The following is a 21,060-nucleotide window of genomic DNA, read 5'->3' on the forward strand; positions in this document are numbered from 1 at the left end:
ATCTACTTGCCCACTGCCCTATAATGTAAATAATCCTACTTGTTGTTTATAATAACATGTAAAGTCAGTCTATTAAAAAGTTATTAAAGTTCACTTTCTCAAAATGAAATCAAATTTGGAATATATGCTAGAAGTAGGATAGTTCTAATTCTAGCTCTTGGCAGTTTCAACTAACACTGTAGATTTCCCCAAACCCATGAAAGTAGTCAAGTGCTAACAGGTTATTAAACAACTAGAAAGACTGGGATAGATCCAGCCCATTAAAGCTACAGCTGAAAATAGCATCTGGAAAAATGTTCTAACATGAAAACAGGTTAAAATATAAGTTTTTATATTTAAAAAATTCTGATATATCCTTACACTGTACAAAAATAGCATAATTTCTTATAATAATAAACTTGAAAATCCAATTTACCATTTTCCTCCTTTAATTTTCTTCCTTTTCATTACCCTATTCTATACACCCACCTGTTTTAGAATTATAACCATTTTTATTCGTATTCTCAAAATTACTTTGTTAGAAATGTAACTGTGCTGCAAAACTAGAGTTGAATTAAAGTCATTCCAATGGCAAATGTCATTCCAATTTCCTTCTTAGATATTTCACAATAATATCTTCTAGAAAGATAGAGATATAGGAACTCAGTAAAAGTCACATTTTAAAATTTGACAAGTTAAAATAAAATTTTGCCTAAGATTTTGTTGTTTAATTCATTTATCCATATTCAGTAAGCATCTGTACACATTTATAATACTCAAAACACATTAGAAACCTAAAACTAGTTTATTCATTTTTGGCACCAGGGAAAAATATGTAGTTAAATCTGGCTTTTTCATGATTCTTCAAAAAATAAAATGAAATTATCATTAATTTTGAATTTAAAAAGGATTATAGTCCTAAATTACCCAAGAAAAAAATGGATGTGAATTTATTCTTCTATACATGCCACTGAACCCAGTTTCAAACTCCCAAGTATAAACACTATACTCTGAAAATAAATTATTCTACTTAAAAATTTCACAGACTAATCTAAATAAACATTTTAAAGAAAACAACTTAACAGTATACTTAGACCAGCACAGTTAATTAAGCTTTGGGATTTACATTAATCAGTCACTTACTGCACTAAAATTATGATGCATGGTTCTATTGAGATTATTATTATTTTTCCACATGTACCTCAGTCTATCCCTGAAATAGCCCCTAAGCCAAGCTAACAAAGAGGTAATCTATCAGAATCACAAAATTACTGACAACCAAAAGAAAATTCACTCAACCAATGATGTACACCTTAAAAAAGGGAAAGGCATAGAATTTCAAAGAGTCTAAGTAATCACACTGACTGGTGTGGCTCAGTGGGTTGGATGTTGTCCTACAAACTGCAAGGTTACCGGTTCAATGCCTGGTCAGGGCACAAGCCTGGGTTGCAGTCCAGGTCCCCAGTTGGGGGCATGTGAGAGGCAACCAATCAATAGATGTTTCTCTCCCTCCCTTTCCTTCTCTCTAAAAATAAAATAAATAAATAAAATCTTCTTAAGACTTCTAAATAATTAATCTTTAATATCTCAATAGCTGAAGACTTTCAGGTTTTATAATATATCAATCAAATACATTATTTGCTTTAAGGGATATAGTATCTATAGCCCCTAGTTACACAATAAACAAAGTATTTATTATTAAAAATGAACAATTTTATCTTTTTAACTAGAATACATTTTGTAAGAAGGATGAATTGAGGAGAGTGATTAGAAGATATAAAATTGTCAATTTCATAAGTATTACTGCTGTTTAAAACTTTAAGCTAAGTAACATGAGGAACCAAAAGAACTTCAATTTAATCTTAATCTTGTAAAGTACAAGGAAATTGTAGACCATTGGGAGTTTAAAAAGATTACAAGATTATAGATACTATAATATTTTTTGATAAAAAAATCAATGACAAGTAATAAAAGAGTTATCATTTCCCTTTTTAGGGGACTTTTAAATCAATTGGGCAGAAAATGATTAGTAAAGGATAAGAACAGACAATTCTAAAAGATACCCAAATGGCCAATATATAAATGAAAAATATTCCATTGTAGTGGCTAATTAAAAGAATGAAGTAGCATAGAATATGAAATTGTAATAATTTTGTAAAGATAATAATTGTTACTGACAAAAGTTCAGGAAAATTGGTATTGCTAATGAATATAAATTTGTAAAAACTTTTTGGAAGCAATAGGTATCAAAATTCTTTAAAATGTGTATTTGTTTTTTCCCAGGATTATACTTCTATAAGTAAAAAAAAAAAAAATAGGTATGCAGACATACATACGTAAGAATGCTGCATACAGCATTATTTATAAAAGCAAAACTAGAAACATCCTAAATGTCATTAATAGAAGACATTAAGTAAATGATGGCAATGATGGCACATCCATCTTAGGAAATACAATGTATCCATGAAAACTAAAGACATACATAGATCTACATGGAGTATAGAAAACAGAACATATTGTTAAATGGAGGAAGACTATAAACAGTATAGAATCATATAAAAATAATTCCACTTATATAAAAAACATATGCATAGAAATATAATAATGACATCTATGAGATGGGATTTTGTGATTTTTACTTTACTTTATATTTTTGATATTACTTAGTTTTTCTAATAAAAAATAAAGCTAAGCTATGCTCCATTTATCAATCTAGTGTTCAAAATATACTAAGAAAAAAAAGCAGGTTACAAAAATCATTATATGATCCTATTTTAGAAAAATAAATAAATATGAAATGTCCATATATACACAGAAAAGACAGAAAGTACAGAATGACATACTGTATGTCAAAATGTGTACAGCAGCTATCTCTCAGTGGCAGGATTACATATTATTTTCCTTTCTATTTTATATGCTTTATACTTTTCACAATGACCCAACTTTTTTTGTAATGAACTAAAATATAATTTTATATCTGAAAAATTAAGCTTTCAATTTAAAAAAATTATTTAAATATTTTAAACACCCCAAAGAATGACTTGTCCAGAAAAATTAACTTTTTTTCCTTGAAATGCAGATTCAATTTTTTTCTAAAATATTGAGAGCAAATTAGAAATTTACATTCAAATAATGTTTAAAATCATGAAAACCATTATTTCATATAAACTTCATAACCCTGTTAAAGAGGAAATGAGAATAAAAGGATGAAAACAAATACAACTAGCAAAATGTGAAACTGATATTTAAATATGTTTTCTGGCTACAAATTCTGTACTTTTCCCCCCATACTACAGGAGTTGCTCTAGATTAACTGAATTGCAAATAAGATACAACACAAAGTAATTTTTCCATGGTGGTCAGCCTGGAATTGATTACCTAAAGCTTTTCCCCTTCCTCTTACCCAGAGTTAAGAAAGCTGAGCCTTAATGACCAGACATCCTTGTCAGTACAATCATTAGTGATAAAGAGATGGCCAACAGCATTAGTTGCTCTTGCACTAGCACAAATTGTTGTTTTTAAACCCAGAGAAACTTCGGCACTGTTATCATTCCTGCAATCAAGAAAGCACTCAAAGGCGCTGACTGGTGTGGTTTAGTGGGTTGGGTATCATCCTGCAAAGTGAAAGGTGGCCAATTCCAGTCGCAGTCACGGCAGCTGCCTGGGTTGTGGACCAGGTCCCCAGTTGGGGCGCATGTAAGAGGCAACCGATCAATGTTTCTCTCGTACTTCAAAGTTTCTCTCCCTTTCTTTCCCCTTCCTTTCACCTCTCTATAAAAATAAATAAAATCTTTAAAAAAACCATTCAAAGTAAAATGGCCACAAATATGGAATGCCAAAAGACTAATGCTGATGTTTATTCTGCTTTATTTAAAATGTGATGCTTTCTACTTTTTATTTGGCACTTGTGATCTTAGAATAAAAGTTTTTTCAACCTTTAAAAAAAAACCACATAGACACTATATTATAATAACAACCGCCAACTTATGTAGCTTATGCTAGGCGCCATTCTAAGCACTTAACTTACATTTACTCATTTAATTCTCACAACCCTATCGTGTAAATTCTATCATTGATAGCATTTTACAGATGAGGAAACTGGGGCAGGGAGAGGTCAATTAACTTTTCCAAGATGTTACACAAATAGTGGAAAATGCAACCAGAACATGAACCCAGGCAGTCTAGATCCAAGGCCCCACAAAGTGGGATAGTAAATATTCCTATTTGGTTGGACCTTAGACCTTGGAAGTGGATCTGCTGTAAAACAGAGAATAGGATCCCACAACATAACTTCTTAAGACTCTATTCAATACAGAAATTGCGTGAGGCAATAGAGAGCAAATTTAGAAAACAACTTACCTTTGAGGTAAGAGCAATTCAATGTCTTCCTACCCTTGACTCAAAGTTAGCGATTTAAAAAATGTTTAACAAAACTGAAAAATAATTATGTGGGACAAGCTTTTGTATTCTGTCAGGTCAAGGGAAAAACAAGCCAGAAAAAACATATAGAACACAACCTGAAATTTACAGGACATTAAACTTAAAATATATTTTTATCTAAACCACTTTAGAATTTATTTTCTCCTTACAGTGTTCTAACCTGAGACAAATTTAACTGTCAATGACAATTTTCCTATATTTACCAACTGAAATTCAACTAAGTTTTCTTTTAACAATACAAAAAAGACATAGTACTGTTCTATAGTGTGACACTCTTCTCTCTGAAAAATACTCAACTTTGACTAATAGTTTCTTTTAATAAATGCTCAAACATAAAATTATTAGGAAACCACTTCTACTTATTGTACACCATAGTCCAACTGCCTAACACAAGATTTGTCAATTTATTGGTTCGTTCAGAATACTCGTGTTTAGGCACCTGGTACTGAGCATTCATTAAAAATTGTAGTGAGAAGTCCTACAAATGCCAAAGTATGGAGCTCTTTAGATAATCTGGAATGACAAAGTCACCTATGATGGAAGAAAAAAGATATAGTGAAAGAATAATGAAAAACAAAAGAAGAAAATATCATGAAATATAACTTCCTGCAAAAACCTTACCTTGAAAACAAAGGGGTGACTTGAGTCATGCTGTGGTACAGACTCTAGACCTAAAGTTCTATTCGATTTTAGTTAAATACCAAAATTAGGGATACTGCTTTTTACTTTGTCTATTCCTAGCAGTTTTAACTGATGAAACTTATTTTACTCTTATTTTTATCAAATTTTATCCTTTGAATTTCTGAGTTGAAGTTTTATGTACCTTTAAAAATTGTAACAATCCAAGTGAGGAGTGTTCATCTGTCCTAGTATAGCATATCCACATTTGGATTACTAAAATGGTCCTTTTCTCACCATCCAGCCCCTTTATGAAGAGCTATGTTTACTATAATCCATAATCTCTTCAATATGCTATTAATGGACGTAAATGAACAAAGTCTTACAAAAAAGGGCATAGGAAAAGGAGAGGTCCAACACACAAAGAAGGACTCTCCAATGCCCTGGTCAATCTTTGTTCCAGAAGTAGAGTGGTGAAAATTAAAATAGTCCTTAATGGAAGAAGTCCTAGGACCTTCTCTCCACCAATTTGGCATTTACAAATGGATGGAATTCTTTTATCTAGGCAATATGGTAGGGTCAAACCTTAAATGATTTTTCCAATAGAGCTTTTCTGTTTCATTTTCCTCATACAATAAAGGACTACTCAATTTTACTTCTAAATCTATTTGATTTGGGAGATTTCAAAATATAATTTGCTTCTATGTTTGGTTGACAGCTGATGTTTATGAGAAGACCTAGCAAATTGAAGGAATACTTCCTAGTATAGGTGTACAAGAGAACAAAACACAACTAAATTTAAGGGAAAATGCACTTTTGGACTTACACACAAATAAGCAAACAAGAATGGTGAGAACACAATTACTCAATGACTATGCTTCAACTCTAGGTAACCTTTCTGTTTTTAGAATTAGCCACCATCTCCTTTATGAAGCTTGCCACCTCCAACAGCCCATTATAATTCCACCAAATGAGTGCAGGAAACCCTGATTACAAACCGAATCTTAAGTATTCTAAGGAGTAAGTTGGTTTCTATAATTAGGGGATATACTAAGCTTATAGACTAGTCAGGGTATCCATCAGGAAATTATTACTGGGTAAAAGCACTAGTAGTTGTACAATACAAAAATTATTGTAAATTACCAGTATGCCAATGATACCTAAAACAGTATTTATTCATTAAATTTACTTGTAAACAAAACTAAAAATGGAACTGCCTTTTGACTCAGTGATTCTGCTGCTGGGAATATACCCTAAAAATACCAAGTCACCAATTCAAAAGAACTTATGCACTCCTATGTTCATAGCAGCAGTATGTACAATAGCCAGGCGCTGGAAACAGTCTAAGTGCCCATCAGTAAATGAGTGGATCAAAAAACTGTGGTATATTTACACAGTGGAATACTATGCAACAGAACGAAGGAACTCCTACCTTTTGCAACAGCATGGATGGAACTGAAGAATTTAATGCTAAGAGAAATAAGTCAATCAGTGAAAGACAAATACCATATGATCTCACTCATAAGTGGAATCTAATGAATAAAATAAACTAACTAATAAAATAGAACCACAGGCATGGAAACATGGAGCAGACTAAAAGTGACCAGAAGGGAGGAAGGAGGGAGACAATGGTGGAAGAAGGGGAAGGGACTAGACAAAGAATACATATGAATGACCCACAGACATGGACAACAGTATGGGAATTGACTGTGGGAGCGGTGGCAGGTGGAAAGGGTGGAGGGGTAAAATTAAGACAACTGTAATAGAATAACAATAAAAATGATAATAAAAAGAAATACTCTATAATAAATATTCAGCTACTAAGAAAAAAGTTGGAATTTCAATTGGAATAAAATAATATACATCAAAAAAATTTACTTGTGCACAGATTAATATGCATTTACCAATAAACATATAAGTATCAGTTGAGATTAATTTTACTAAATTGAATTGTGTTCATATTCTCTCTCTTATTCTCAGATAAACTTAAAACTTGAGCTGTGGTGATAATCTAGGAAAACATCCTTTTATATAGAAAATATTCTAGTAGTTGAGTGCCATAATAAATCAAATTAAAGGAAAATAAATTACTTTGATGTTCACACAAATATTAAACTGCCCAACAATTCCACTTACCCAGGCCTTGTGATGAATACCATTGTACCTATATTTAATCTAGAAGTTATCCAGGGTCCTCATTAACCTCTACTAATGTCTAATTAATAATACAAATACAAAAAGAATACCTTTTTGAGACTTAGTAGGGTTTATAGTTTCCATAGCTACAGAAGTCTGTCTCACTTCACTAATGCAGCTTTTCTTCTTCCTGGCTCACTGCCACGATTCTGTGACATTTATTGGAAAACTACAATCCTCTTGCTACTATTAAATACTATAAACATTTGCTTTCCAGAAATCAGCAAAATGAATCAACCATGTATATTAATAGTCAAAAATTTTCCAATCTAAATGAGGTTAATGTGTCTACTTCATGAATTTTTCAAAGTCTTCTGTAGTCTAGTATGGCTCATCAAAAGTTTGTTTGTATTATCCAAGATGTTGCACGTTTGATGGTGTTTAAGTTACATTTAAAGCTAAAGATTTTGGGTCCCATGTAGAGAGCAAGAGAAATTCACACTTTATAAAAACAGAAAAAAACCATAAAATGACTAAACATAAATCTAAAATATATTCTGTTAAATGGGAAAAATGAAAATAGTCTCCTTTCCATGTACCACCACACAATTATCTGTTTCGTTAACTTTACAAAACACGTAGTATATCTCAGACTCTTAAAATTAACTGTTTTTAATATATACTTTTCTCGTAAAATATATATATGTAAATATTACTGTTGTATCCATTTTTTAAAGTGTACAGTTCAATGGCATTAACTTCATTCATAATATTGTGCAACCATCACCACTATGATTTGCAGAACTTCTTCATAATCTAAAACATAAACTCTGTACCCATTAAACAATAACTACACATTACCCTTTCCCCATTTTCCTTGGTAACCGCTATTTTACTTTTTGTCTCAATTCTAGATACCTGTGGAGTCACGGAATCATGTATTTGCCTTCTGTGTCTGGCTTATTTTATTTCGCATCTGTTTTCAATGTTCATTCAAGTTGTAAGATGGATCAGATTTCATTCCTTTTTAAGGGGAAATAATATTTCACTGTATTTAGACACCCGGCTTTAGTATATTCACAGAGTTGTGCAAAAATTACAACAATAAATTTTAGAACATTTTTATAACCTCCCCCCAAAAAACCCTCAAACCCTTTAACTATCATTCCTCTAATCTCCCAACCCTCAATATACCCCCAGGAGCCACTAATCTACTTTTCGCCTCTATAGATTTGCCTACTCTCCACATTTCATAAAAATAGAATTATACAATATGTGGTCTTTTGTCATTGGCTTCTTTCACTTAAGCACGTTTTCAAGGTTCATCCACATGGTAGCATGTATCTAGTAGTAATTTGCTCCATTTTAGGTCCGAATATTCTTCTGTTTAATGGATATACCATATAAGGAACTAGGTCAGACAAATACTATATGATCTCACTTGTATGTGTAATCTAAAAAACAAAGTACTGAACTCAAAGATATAGAGAACAGATTGGTGGTTGCCAGAAGCAGGGCATAGAGGGCGGGGGCAAAATAAGTGAAGGTGGTCAGTAGTACAAAGCTCCAGTTACAAGATAAGTAAGTTCTGGGAATGTAATGTACAGCATGCTGACTATAGTTACCGATACTGTACTGTATATTTGAAAATTGCTAGGAAAAGTATATGCTAAAAGTTATTATAAGAAAAAATATTGTAACTATGTGTAGTGATGGATGTTAACTAAAGTTATTGTGGTAATCATGCCCAATATATACATATATCAAATCATTATATTACATATCTAAAACTAATACAATGTTGATATGTCAATTACATCTCAAAAAATGTTTTAATTAAAAAATATTAATCACAGGAATAAAATGACAAAAAAACTCCAAACAAAACCCCCAACTCTGCTAGACTTTAAAAGCTCATAATTCAATGACTAATCCCCAGCAGGAAAAAAAATGTTTAAAAAGTATTCTTAACTCTTAACACAATTCTTCTAAAAGTAGTAGAATAATACAAGTTTGGTAGTATTTTAGATGCTCTACTGCTCCAACAACCCTACAGAAATTAAAAGTTAAAAAATTTCCATGCAGTGTTTCTGCACATAAAACACATAGATAGATATAGGTATTTAAAAATCTATCTATAAATAAATCCTACCTCCCATTGACTTATGTTTTTAAAGTGAGGTTTGTTCCTGGAATATGACAGTTAAAAATTACAAGATTAATTTAATAGTTGTTGTGGGTTGGGGTTTGACAGGAGTGATCCTTACATGTACCCACACACATGCCCCACTTCACTCTACTAAAGTCCCAGGGAAAGTACACCTAGTTAAAAGGCTTGAGATGATATTGAGCAAATAGATCTATTGCCAGTTTCACATTCAACTCATATTAATTGGTTACTCTACTCTGTGAGGCACAGACTTTTGAAAACCCTTTTTTACATTAAGACCTACCTTTCCCCTCCAAAATCCTCCCAAATACAGAGGGGAAAAAATACCCTGTTATGAAAAATATTTGTGGATAAAGACATGTGACTTTTTTAAAAAATAATTAATGTCACATCTCTAGCTTTCTCAACTATCCATAGTGGTCCTATTATCTATTACTTTAACCATTCTAGATTCTTTTTTTTTTTCAGTCTGTAACAAGAAAAGGAATGCTTACACGATTTTCCACACGGTGTCAAGGCCAAATTAGAATTAAAATTCTATTGTAATATCTAACACAGTAATTTCAGGAAGCTTAGAAGAGCAACCATACCAAGAAATAAAACCAACTCTTGAGGCTTTATTAGTTTTTTTTTCCTGTTGCTCATTTCTTCTCAAATTTAGGCTCTGAAACATATGAGCAGAATAGGGTAAAATGATTACTATGCTTCCATAAAACTACTGCCAAAGAAATCAAGAGTCCCATGGCATCCTCCATTTCTAAAGTAATCCTCCTTATGTGGTGGCTTACTTACCCTTGCCTTACTTTTCACTTTTGAATACCATCATCAGTTAAGACAGAAATGGTTCAACCAGTGATGTGCTTCAGCTAAATCTTAAAGACATCCATCAAAGCAGGCAATGATTTGCTAATTTTGAATGTTAAAATATTCCTCAAAAGGGACATCATCATATTCTTTCCTGATTTTTATGTATGGCTTATAGAATTTCTCATTATTTTATGGAAAGTGTTTAGCTAAAGTATCCTATACAAAGTACTCCTTTTATGCCATCTGAACAGTGGTGTAAATTTATGAGGGCACAAAGTGTAAATACCAATTATAAAATGTTTGTACTGTGCCCTAGGTAGCTCAGTTGGTTAAAGCGTTTCCCAGATATGCCGAAGTTGCAGGTTCAATTCCTAGTCAGGGCACATACAAGAATCAACCAATGAATGCAAAAATAAGTGAAACACAAGTCAATGTTCCTCTCCCTCTTTTCCTTTCTCTCTTTAAAATCAATCATTCAATAAACAAAAGCTTTCCTTTCTATCTCTGAAATGAATCAATAAATAAATTTTTTTAAAAAATAAAATGTAATGTAAGAAAGTCAGGATAAGCTCAAAATTCTGGGGTAAAATTGTCAGGTTTCAAATTCCAGCCTCCTCCACTAGCTATAAGACTTGGGAAAATTAGTGAATCCCCTGTACCTCAGTATGGTCATTTATAAAGTAGGGATACTAATCCTATCTCACAGGAGTTTTCTGAAAATTAAATGTGAAAAAAATCTATAAAATGCTGATACACATACTTGCTCAAAAATGTTTTTAATTATACTAACACTGAATTTATAATTCTCTCTTTAACTACAAACATTGTTTCTTTTAAAATGTCCTATAAAGATTGCTTCAAGTAGATTTTTAAAACTAAAGCTAAATTTATAAAGATAAGAATAATCAACAATCTAGCTCCCTATTAAAAGCTTTTCTGTTCTTGTCTCACCTTCAAAAGCAAGTACCAAATGTACTAAAAGACTAACCATAACCCTTCTGAATGGGAAAGATGCAATAAACTTCACGGCAGGCCAGCAGCAATAATCATCAATCATCATCTACTTATCAAATAAAGTATTCCTTCCTTATCCAAGGGGGATGCATTCCCAGACCACCAGTGGATACCTGACACCTCAGATAGTACTAAACACTATATACAATGTTTTTTCCTATACACTCATACCTATGATAAAGTTTAATTTATAAATTAGGCAAAGTAAGGGATCAGCAACTAAAAATAAAATAGAACAATTATAATATATTGTAATAAGTTATGTGGATGTGGTCTCTCTCAAAATATCTTTTGAATTGTTTAGTTTTTGAATTTTCCATTTAATATTTTCAGACCATGTCTGACTACAAGTAACTAAACCACAGAAAGTGAAACTGTGGATAAGGTGGAACTACGGTATTAAAAGCAAGAGCAAAAAATCCTATTTTTCAATAGTTGTTATAAATAAAAGTAACTGAAAAATCACATCTTCAGCTCAAATCATAAAAATTATAGGCCCTTTATCACATCAGGTTTTATTCACAGATGAAAGCTGAAATCATTACCTGTAGTTTATCCATAATGAAAATTTCTACCTTTTGATTCAAGTATGTTTATAATTGGTATATTATACCTTTTATATATTTTACAACCTTGATTTTTATTAAAAGAGCAAAGAGACAAATCTTTTTTATGTAACCTGAAAAAAAATCTTAACAAGAAAAGACAACCAGTTTAGTGAGCAACCTTTCCATTGAAGAATGCCTTTTACCACGCGCTCAATCTAACAGGACTGTCCTCTGGCACTACCTAATCAGGCCCAACTAATGTCTCAGATTAATTTGACCTTTTTTTTCCCTAATTACCTGCTAATTCTTAATAGAAAACAAACTGATGAGTTAACTTTTTCTAATAAAAGTGGCTTTTTATACAGGGTGGGGCAAATAAATTATTACATATTAATTACCGTATTATTTCCCATACAAACAACTATAAACCTAATTTGCCCCACACTGTATATTATATTGATTACAATAAGAAATGTTTTTTCTGTACTAGTACTTTCAAGTTCTGGGAGACTCCTGAAATAATTACAGTACAGTCAAGAGATAATTAAGAGCAGGCCAAGAACCATCTGATTAAATATGAATTTCTATCCTCTTACTGTAATAAACAATAGAATTTTAGGATTGAGGAAAATCATGAAAGCAGAGTTTAGAAAGAGATACAAAAAAAATGGCAGGAAATCAGAGATGGATCCTAGAAGCAAGAAGTTGGGGGGAACTAGGTATGACTTTTGTCATATATTTAAACATCACTTTCATAATTATTTCCATAATGATATTTTTAGTTTACTAGGTATGGATCAATAGAAATTAATAGATACTAAACAATAATCCAACAGATTATTTTTAATGTTAAGTACTTTCAAAGAATCCTTCTCAATAAGATGCCTTTATACATTTCATCGTGTAAGAGTTAACAGCCTAACTACCTTACTAACACAGATCCTAGGAAGAGAAATAAACCAGGCCTAATGGCAATTTAGAAATATTGCATAAAGTCAAGTAAGACACTGCTACTATTTTTAGGATTTCCATTTGTGAACTATAAAACATAATTATGCATGGTACTATATCAAATAGATTGACAGTAATAAAAAAATGTTTATTTTCCCCTAACTCATTGTAATATTTCATATTTTCTTTTTAAAAAACCAATCTTAAATGTTCTTCATATTGGTGTTTAGTTCTTATTTAACCAGTTCTTTAATTTGATCCATCATATAACCTAACTCACGCTATTAAAAGCATTTTAAAACTTAAATCCATTTTTTATTACTCAATTTTCACAATTTGCTTATATTTCCTGTTTTACCTGATTTTCTACCATCTTATCTTACATCTCTATATTTCTAGAATGACCAGTTGGTTAATCTTATTGTATACTTCCACATAGTTTAATTTTTATCTCAGTTTTTTATATGGCAAACGATATATGCCATAATCAATATTTTTTAATACAGAAAGTATACGAAATGGTGCCTTTTTCTCTGTAGTTGAACTTTTTCCCTAGGTACTCCAAAGAAGAATACTAGCCTTCAAATCTGAATACCCTAACTGTAAACCATCTTATTTTTTAAAAATATACACAAACTATCTTCTTTAAAGGTAGGGAAAATGCAAAAATAGAATTAAAAAGTAAGTACTTGTAACATATACTTTTATCCAAGTTTTTTTGCAAACTATTTTTAAAATAATTGCAGCAGTATCTCTTTTAATTTACTTATTTTATTAAAAGTTTCATGTATAATTATGGCTTTGTCAGAAATATTATTTTAACAGCTATATTTGATTGCATTAAATAGCTAGTCCCTTCCTTTTCTCAGTCAGGCAATCATGACATTAAATTTAAAAAGCAGTAGCAGAACTATGTATGGCAACCTACTTAACTAGACTTAAGTTGTGATGCTCAGTTCCTAATATATACAAATACCTAATGATTACATTGTATACCTTAAACTAATTCGATGTTATACATCAACTATACCTCATTTTTAAAAAGACTCATTTCCTACCTTAAAAAGAAAAAAAAAGGTAGTAGCAGGAAGAACAGCACTGATTTGCAGGATACTTAATTAAATGGTAAACAGACTTTAAATATATTTTTTAAAGTTTAATAACACCCAACTGATGGTTTTCCTACCTTATTTTCCTAAAGAGCAAGCTTAAATTTGGAAAAGTATGCACTATGTATATAGATGGTGGTTGTTTAAAATGTTTTAATTCAGCTAGCATTTATTGAGCACTTACTATGTGCTAGGTTAAATGCTTTACATGAATTTGCCTCAACAACAATGTATAATGAAGATACTATTTATGCTCCCATTAAAAAATGAAATTATTAAAGCACAAAAAGATAAATAAAATGACTAAGACAAGGGCACACACAAATGTTTGAACAAGGATTTGAACCCAAATCTGACTGCATGGCCTACAATTCCAATGCAGATTAGAAATTACACTATACACTAGAAGCAGTAGCTTCCTGCTGTACTATATATACCTTGAAAAGGGGACAGGGGAGACATAAAAGACTATGCTAAAATAAATTAGAATAGGTATTTCCTAGAATAAAATAGAGTATTATAAAAATTAAGATAAGAAATATCACTATAATACAGAAGTATTTATGTATGAAATGATATATCTGATATTTGTTGTAAAATAATACATCTTTGGGAAGGGGAGAGGATAATAGGAACAAGATTAGACATCCATTGATAATTGTTAAAGCTTGGTGATGGATATATGGGGGTTCATTAATTTATTATCTCTATTTTTATATATTCTTTAAAATGTACATAATAAAAGGTTAAAAATAGAAATTGGTTGCATAGATTAAATACTTTCACTACAGAAGCAAACAACTTTCTTATGATACCCTGTACCATAGATATAGAACATGACATACTTGATACTTAAACATTTTATCCATCATCTTATATATTTTATATATCATCTATAAAAGGGTGATCTTACTTTAAAAATCTGAGTATCCTCTCAACCAAAATAAAAAATTAATGAAAGTATTTAGGCACAAACATGTAAATATACACAATAAATGGCTGTCTGCATTTCTGTCAACGTGTTAAACATATTTGCTTAAATAATTAGCATTTTTTTTCATCTTTCTCTTGCCTAATAAGCTCTATGATTATGACCAGAGAATGGATGGGTTTGTACACACAAATGACTCCACAACATGGTCACAAATTGAAAATCATGAATAAAAATCAGAAATCTGCTTCACTAAGAAACTTCTAATAATTCCTCATCTAAGACTGTAGTTGATTTTTCTACTAATGAATATCTCTATGGCCTTCTTGTAAGTATAATCAGTAATTTGAGAACCTTTTATATGCTCTATAGTTAAAACAATTCACCTGATACTATAAGAAAAAACATTTATTAAGCCAGACATATTCATACACATTAGCTCACTAAATTTAAGTGATTGTATACATTTTTATAGAAAGAATATTAAAGTTTAGAGAGGTAAAATCACTTGCCAAGGTCACAGAGCTAATAAGTAGTAGCTAAGTTGGTATTCAGATTTACGCTCAATTACAAAACCCACATTTTTCTCCCCTATACAAGACCAACTAATAGAAAGCAAACACCTACACTCAAATCAAACAAACATTTAGAGCTTTGTTTAAGTAGACAACAAAATGTTTAAGAATCTGAGCTCCGCCCCCCCCCGGCCCCCCAATGGGGCACTGGTTACCTATATATTTTACAGTGGCAGCTTGGCTTAGGGTAAAGAGCACCAACTAAAACACAAAAAGCATTGTTTCTGCTACTGTGTGACTTTTTCCCCCCCAGTCTCTTAATTTCAGCCTCAGGTTACTCATCTTTACAATGGGGAAATGAATATCCTTGCTGTCCAATTACAGGATTGTAAGATTCAAAAATAATCTATGTGAAATCACTTTGAAATTATAAAAACAACATGGAGACTTTTTGTCTTAAAATGCTAAAAACAACATGAAATAAAGTTTTCTGAAGTAATCGTAAATTGTTTGAATTACTCTACACACTCTACTAACACTTCCAGAACGTTCTAAAACCCTTTTTTCTAAGCAGAGCTCAATAATCATCTCTATTACTTAGCTTTCTTCATCTTTAAAAACAATGCAAGAGTAACAACATCAATGCTTCTGTAGTAAATAATTAATATATCAGTTTGTAATGCTTTTAGCATATAAAAATTGTGAATTTTCAAACTAAGTATGTGTTTGGTGTCACTCTTTTAGTTATATTTATCATCTTGCTTGAGCCTTTTCATATTCAATTTGTTTGTTAAAATCTGGAATTCTACGGCAGAACACTAAACACATAGTTTGTAATGACTGGGGGGATAAAGGGAGGATTCAAGGCTTCTCAAAGCAGATACAATAACTAACAAGCACATCAAACACAGCAACAAAATCCACTTAAACATTCAGCTGCTCTAAAAGAAGGATCAGTCTTTTTAGGAGAAAACTACATTGTATGAGTCTGCAAAGTTTCACACTTTCTCATTTAAACTCCATTTCAGAGAAAGCCTTTGCATACTCACACAATATGCTTTAAAATGGCACTCTGCTGACCTTCCAATAGTCCAGCTCTATGAAAAGTCTGTGATGGGTGTAACTTCAGAGAATCTGAAAAACACAAAAAGCATTAAGTACTTTTTATGCTGAATGATTTTTTCAAAGCCAAGGATAGCATACACCTCTTATATAACTGTCATGTATTTTTAAGAGCTAGAGCCCCTATTTGTGAATATATTCTCTGCAAACGAAGGCTGAATTGCCTCTACAATGGTCTCTATGCTAAACTTAGATTTTCATAAAGCATTTGTTTCATGGAAAATTATCTGATGATTACTGCACAAATGGTGTTAATGTCTAGACTATTTTTAGTACCCAATTGTACCACATTTGCCTCCTCTAAGAATCATCTCTTGATGCCATCTTCTGACACTCAAAGCTACAATATTTCCAAACTACTTCAGGTAACATTGCCCAAAACACATCTTACAGGATGGTGACTGCCAACTAAAGTCATCAGAGCAACAGACAATGGCTACAGTTCCTAAGTAGGACTCCGTGTACAAACTCAATCGTCAGTCTATAAAGTCCAGTACCTTCCAGAGTAAACCATTTCATTCGGATTCACTTAAGCAACTTAAATGTGCTACTGTGAAGCTGAAGTGCCCCTCTTTGGAAGGGGTGAAATCAGCAGACGGATACAGCAAACCAAAAACTAAAGAAATGCTGAATTTCTCAGGAAAGAGGTTCATAATGGCACACGATTTTTTAAATATGGTGAAATCAATAATTAATAACCCAGATACGCCTTTTGCCCCCTCCCAGTGGTTTCCAAAGTGGCGAAGAGCGCAGTGAGAGCATTTTGGTGCGATGCCCCTTGCACAGGGAACCTGTTCTAACACATTCTTGTGGTGTCCAGTATAGGAATTTAACCCCAGTAGAGATCACTTCAAGTATTAATATTTTAGATCCTGGGAACCCCCTTCGGGCTTTAGCCAAAAGAGTTTTTAAATGGGAATCTCTGTCTGATGCCCCCCACCCCCACCCCGAACCGGGCCCTTCGACAGCAATGAAATAGAAAATTCTCAAAGGACAGCGTCTGTGCCTGAGCTGGCACCCCTGGGACAGGGGAGGAATAAAACTAACGCAAGAGAGAGCACCCCTACCTTTGGAAAAGAGAGGTAGAAGTGAGTGATGAGAATGCCACAGAGGTAGAAAAGGGAGGAGAGACAGAAAATTCGGGCCCCTTCCAGCAGGGAGATGACGAGGGAAGGCAGAACGCCTGGTCAAGGGGGGCCGTCCCAACAAGGGGAGGGACTGGACTAGGCCGGAGAGAGAGGGGGTAAAACGACAACGCACAAACAACCTGGAGGTGGGGATCATGGTGACCCTGCACCCAGAGCCAGCTCCAGGCCACGCCGCCTGTTTGGGGGCAACTTTAATGGGGAGGATGGTCCCAGTAAGCGGAGCCGCGGCCCCACGCATCGCGGCGGCCCCAGCGGCGGCCCCAGCGCGGGGCCCAGTCTGGGGCGATCCCCGAGCAGGGGAGGCCGGTGTTGGCCGCTCGAGGAGTGTGGCGGGCCGGACGGGCAGAGGGACGCTCAGAGCGACTGGTGCCGCAGAGACGGGGGCCGACGGCATTTGGGCCCCCTGCGCCGGAGCCTCCCCGGGGGAGGGGCCCCTTCCAAGGTCTCCCAACCCCATCGGACTCTCCCCATCCCCCAGGACAGGCCATCCAAGCTCGGCTCTCCCTCCGGACCCGGACCCCTCCATTTCCCCCGGCCCTACCTCCCCGCCCCCACGCCGCTGCCCCCAGCCTGACGCACCTCGCGAGTACAGGGACTTGGGCGATTCCAGGTCTAGGTCCGCGCTGAGCAATGAGATGAAGTCCGAGGGCATCGCAGCTCAACCCAGCCCGGCCCGAGGGCAGCGGGAGGGGGGGGCGGCGGTGGCGGCGGCACTCCTCTTCGAGACCGCGGCACCGAACCGGGGGCGGCGAGGCGAGGGTGAGGGTGGCTGCCGCTGCCTCCTCCTCGAGGGCAGTGACTCCCACTGGGCGAGGACCGAGGCGGCAGGGTGGAGGGGAAACTCCACAGGGACTGAATCCTGGTGAGCCAGGAGGGGGGTTCAGGGCGGGGAAAGGGCGGGTGAAGAGCCAACGGGTCCGTTTCGAGCTTCTCCTGAGAGAAAACTGACGGCCGCCGCCACCGCCGCTGCTGACAGGAATCTGAGCTCCGCCTCCCGCGGGGCACTGCGCAGGCGTGGAGGGGGCACCCCAAAGAGGGGAAGAGCCGCGGTGGCCACCGGAGGGCGGGAAGGCGCGTCGTGGAACAGCATCAACAGGGGCTTCGCTTCCTGCCGTCGCGTCGCAGCCCGGGCTGCTGTGCCTCAGCCGGGAATCGGTCCCGCTGGCTGGGAGGGAGGGAGGCGGGAAGGTGTCCGCGTCTGGAGTCCTGGGGAAGGAAAAGGTATTTGCACCAACCTGATGGAGAGGAGCTTGAGGTGGCAGGCGCAACTCAGAGCTGAGCGCTAGAGATAAAACCTGAGGAGCTGAGGTGTCTGTGCAAAGAGGGAAAGGACCCCAGAGCCAGCGCAGCCGAGGCGGGCGCTTTGGGGTCTCTCAGGGAAACAGAGAGTCTTGTTGCTTGGACAGCTACCAGCCCTTTGGGGTTTTCAGAGCAGTGTCTAAATTGAGTTGGCCAAAGGACTGTCAAGTTCATTTCTTAATTAGGAAATGGCATACCGTATTTTTAAAACCTCGAATTATTGGTTGTTTTTAATTAAAATATCTTCTCTCCTTTCTCCTTCCCTTGCCCTTCCCCCACTCCACCCCGCCCGACGTTCTTTAGAGGCTTTTTTTTTTTTTTTTTTTTTTTAAATTCTGACTGTTCTGGGGTGGCCCGGTTTATTCAGACTGGGAGATTTAAGACAAAAATGGGATTATATGAATCCGCCTGGCTGTTCTAGAGGAAAAAAGGAAAAACAAACAAACAAACCTAAACACTCTTCCAAGCAGTTCTTCATTTTTTACCTTTGGACTAGGCAAGGATGGAGGAATAACACACTTAATTGAGTTTTTTGCTACTCTATTCTGTTCATGGGGCCAAAAGTTTCCATTGCAAAAACTGAAAATCCTCACCTACACCGCAGACCGTTTCCTGAGTCTAATAGACTTCTGAGAAATTTTTAATCAAGCTATTAAGACACCAATTGGAGTACAGGGTACACAGATTGGGGAATAATTTTCATCTTGTGAAGGCTATCGATGCCGGCAGCCACCTGGGCAGTTTTTAAGATATTTGTGTTGGCTTTGATTTTATTATATTACCTACAAAGATAGTTACGAGTCATAAAAAAAGTGTGTTGTAATACACACACACACACACACTGATTGATTGATCGGGCCTTTCCCCCAGCAATTCATTCCGTCCTGGGAGTGCTGGGGATGGCAAGGCAAGAAGACCCCAGTGCTTGTGTCGCTGGGGTGAAGACCTTAGCAAAGCTTTACCTACAGACCTAGAATTTAAAATTGTGTCATCACAATCTTCCTGTCTTTCTATCTGAACATCTGATTCGGGTTGCCCAATTATCTTCACTGCATTCTATGTGGTAATTAATCAACCCTGTCAACATTTTCTTAACATCAGAAGTAAGAAAGCTTTTTAGAGCCACCCCAAGATGGCAAAACAGAACAGGAAACTACCTTCAAATATCTATCCCGACAGTATGCTGTTGTAATAAAGTCCAAGGGAAGTCCCTTCCTAATTGACAGAGACCCACTTATTTGAGTGAGGAAGACTTAAATCCCACATTACCCAACTGGCCAAGGCCTAGGCTAAGGCTTTTGAATCCAAGTAGAGGAGTCAACACCTGTTCGAGACCTACCCCCTCCATTAGTTAACACACAATGCCAGAAGAGGAAACTGCCAGGCAGAACCCCAATACTAAATAAAGTTGGGTGAGCAACTCTGAGCATATCCCTTTTCCCCACACCTACGTAATCATTCAACAAACTTACAATATAGGAAATCCCCAGATACTGTCCTGGCCCTAATTAAGAAGTCACAAATTGGCAAGGCTTCTTCCTCCTCTTTTTGTTCACCAGTACAAGTGCTTTACTTTATATGTTAATCAGATTTTCCCTACTTAGCTGAGAGGGAAGTGAAGAGAGTTCTCCCAAAGTGTGACTGGATTATGAATTCTCCTAGACGATGATTCTTTGGGTTCAGGCCCCACCCCATCAGCTCCTGCAACAAGCAGTGATTATATCAAAATGGATATTTGAAAATTCAGTGATTCCCCCCTCCATGTCCTTTTACAGTGATACATTTTTTCAAAAACTGCTTAGATGGATAGTTTTCATGGCCATGTTCTGCAATAGCATAAAGACCTAGATTTTCATTTTGTCCTTAAAACTTCAGTGACTTAAAACACTAATTAGTAAACTATGTTCGCTCAGCTCTGATCACAAAATAATATGATCTACATGATATTCAAGGTTATTAAAAATATCTGATCATTGTATCTTTAGTCAATTACATTCTAACCCTAGTCCCAATGTTATTTCCCTCTATAGTCATTAATGTCTCAATTATTTCCCCTTTTATTTGATATTTGAAATAGTCTCAAGCTGTATTTTAAAAACCACTCCATTACCCAAACATATACCTTCATAAAACTTTCTCTGTGCACAATGAAAGGTAACACTTTTACCCATAAAATTTGGAAATTTCCTCTCATTGGAAATTAAATAGAATTATGAGACAAAATGGAAAACAAATTTAGTAGTTTGTAGAAATTTCTTTATATTACTTCTCAA

At 35.2% G+C, this 21,060-nt stretch overlaps 1 protein-coding gene across 5 annotated transcripts in view; it reads right to left on the reverse strand.

The window, feature by feature from the left end:
- NFAT5 (nuclear factor of activated T cells 5) overlaps positions 1–18,456 on the reverse strand; it is a 121,121-nt gene extending 102,665 nt beyond the window's left edge. For 3 of the 5 annotated variants that reach the window (XM_054579250.1, XM_054579251.1, XM_054579248.1), the window contains exons 1-2: positions 18,068–18,456; positions 16,299–16,352 (exon numbers count right to left, since the gene is read on the reverse strand). In XM_054579250.1, coding sequence (XP_054435225.1) covers positions 16,299–16,352; positions 18,068–18,140 — 127 coding nt within the window. In that variant the 5' untranslated portion in view covers positions 18,141–18,456. The remainder of the gene's footprint in view (positions 1–16,298; positions 16,353–18,067) is intronic. The other 2 variants (XM_054579253.1, XM_054579252.1) reach the window with 1 other exon arrangement.
- Positions 18,457–21,060: the final 2,604 nt, after the last annotated feature.

Source organism: Pteronotus mesoamericanus, unplaced genomic scaffold (assembly GCF_021234165.1).
Source record: "Pteronotus mesoamericanus isolate MK-2021 breed Mesoamerican mustached bat unplaced genomic scaffold, CSHL_Meso_final contig_52, whole genome shotgun sequence".
Lineage (NCBI taxonomy): Eukaryota > Metazoa > Chordata > Mammalia > Chiroptera > Mormoopidae > Pteronotus > Pteronotus mesoamericanus.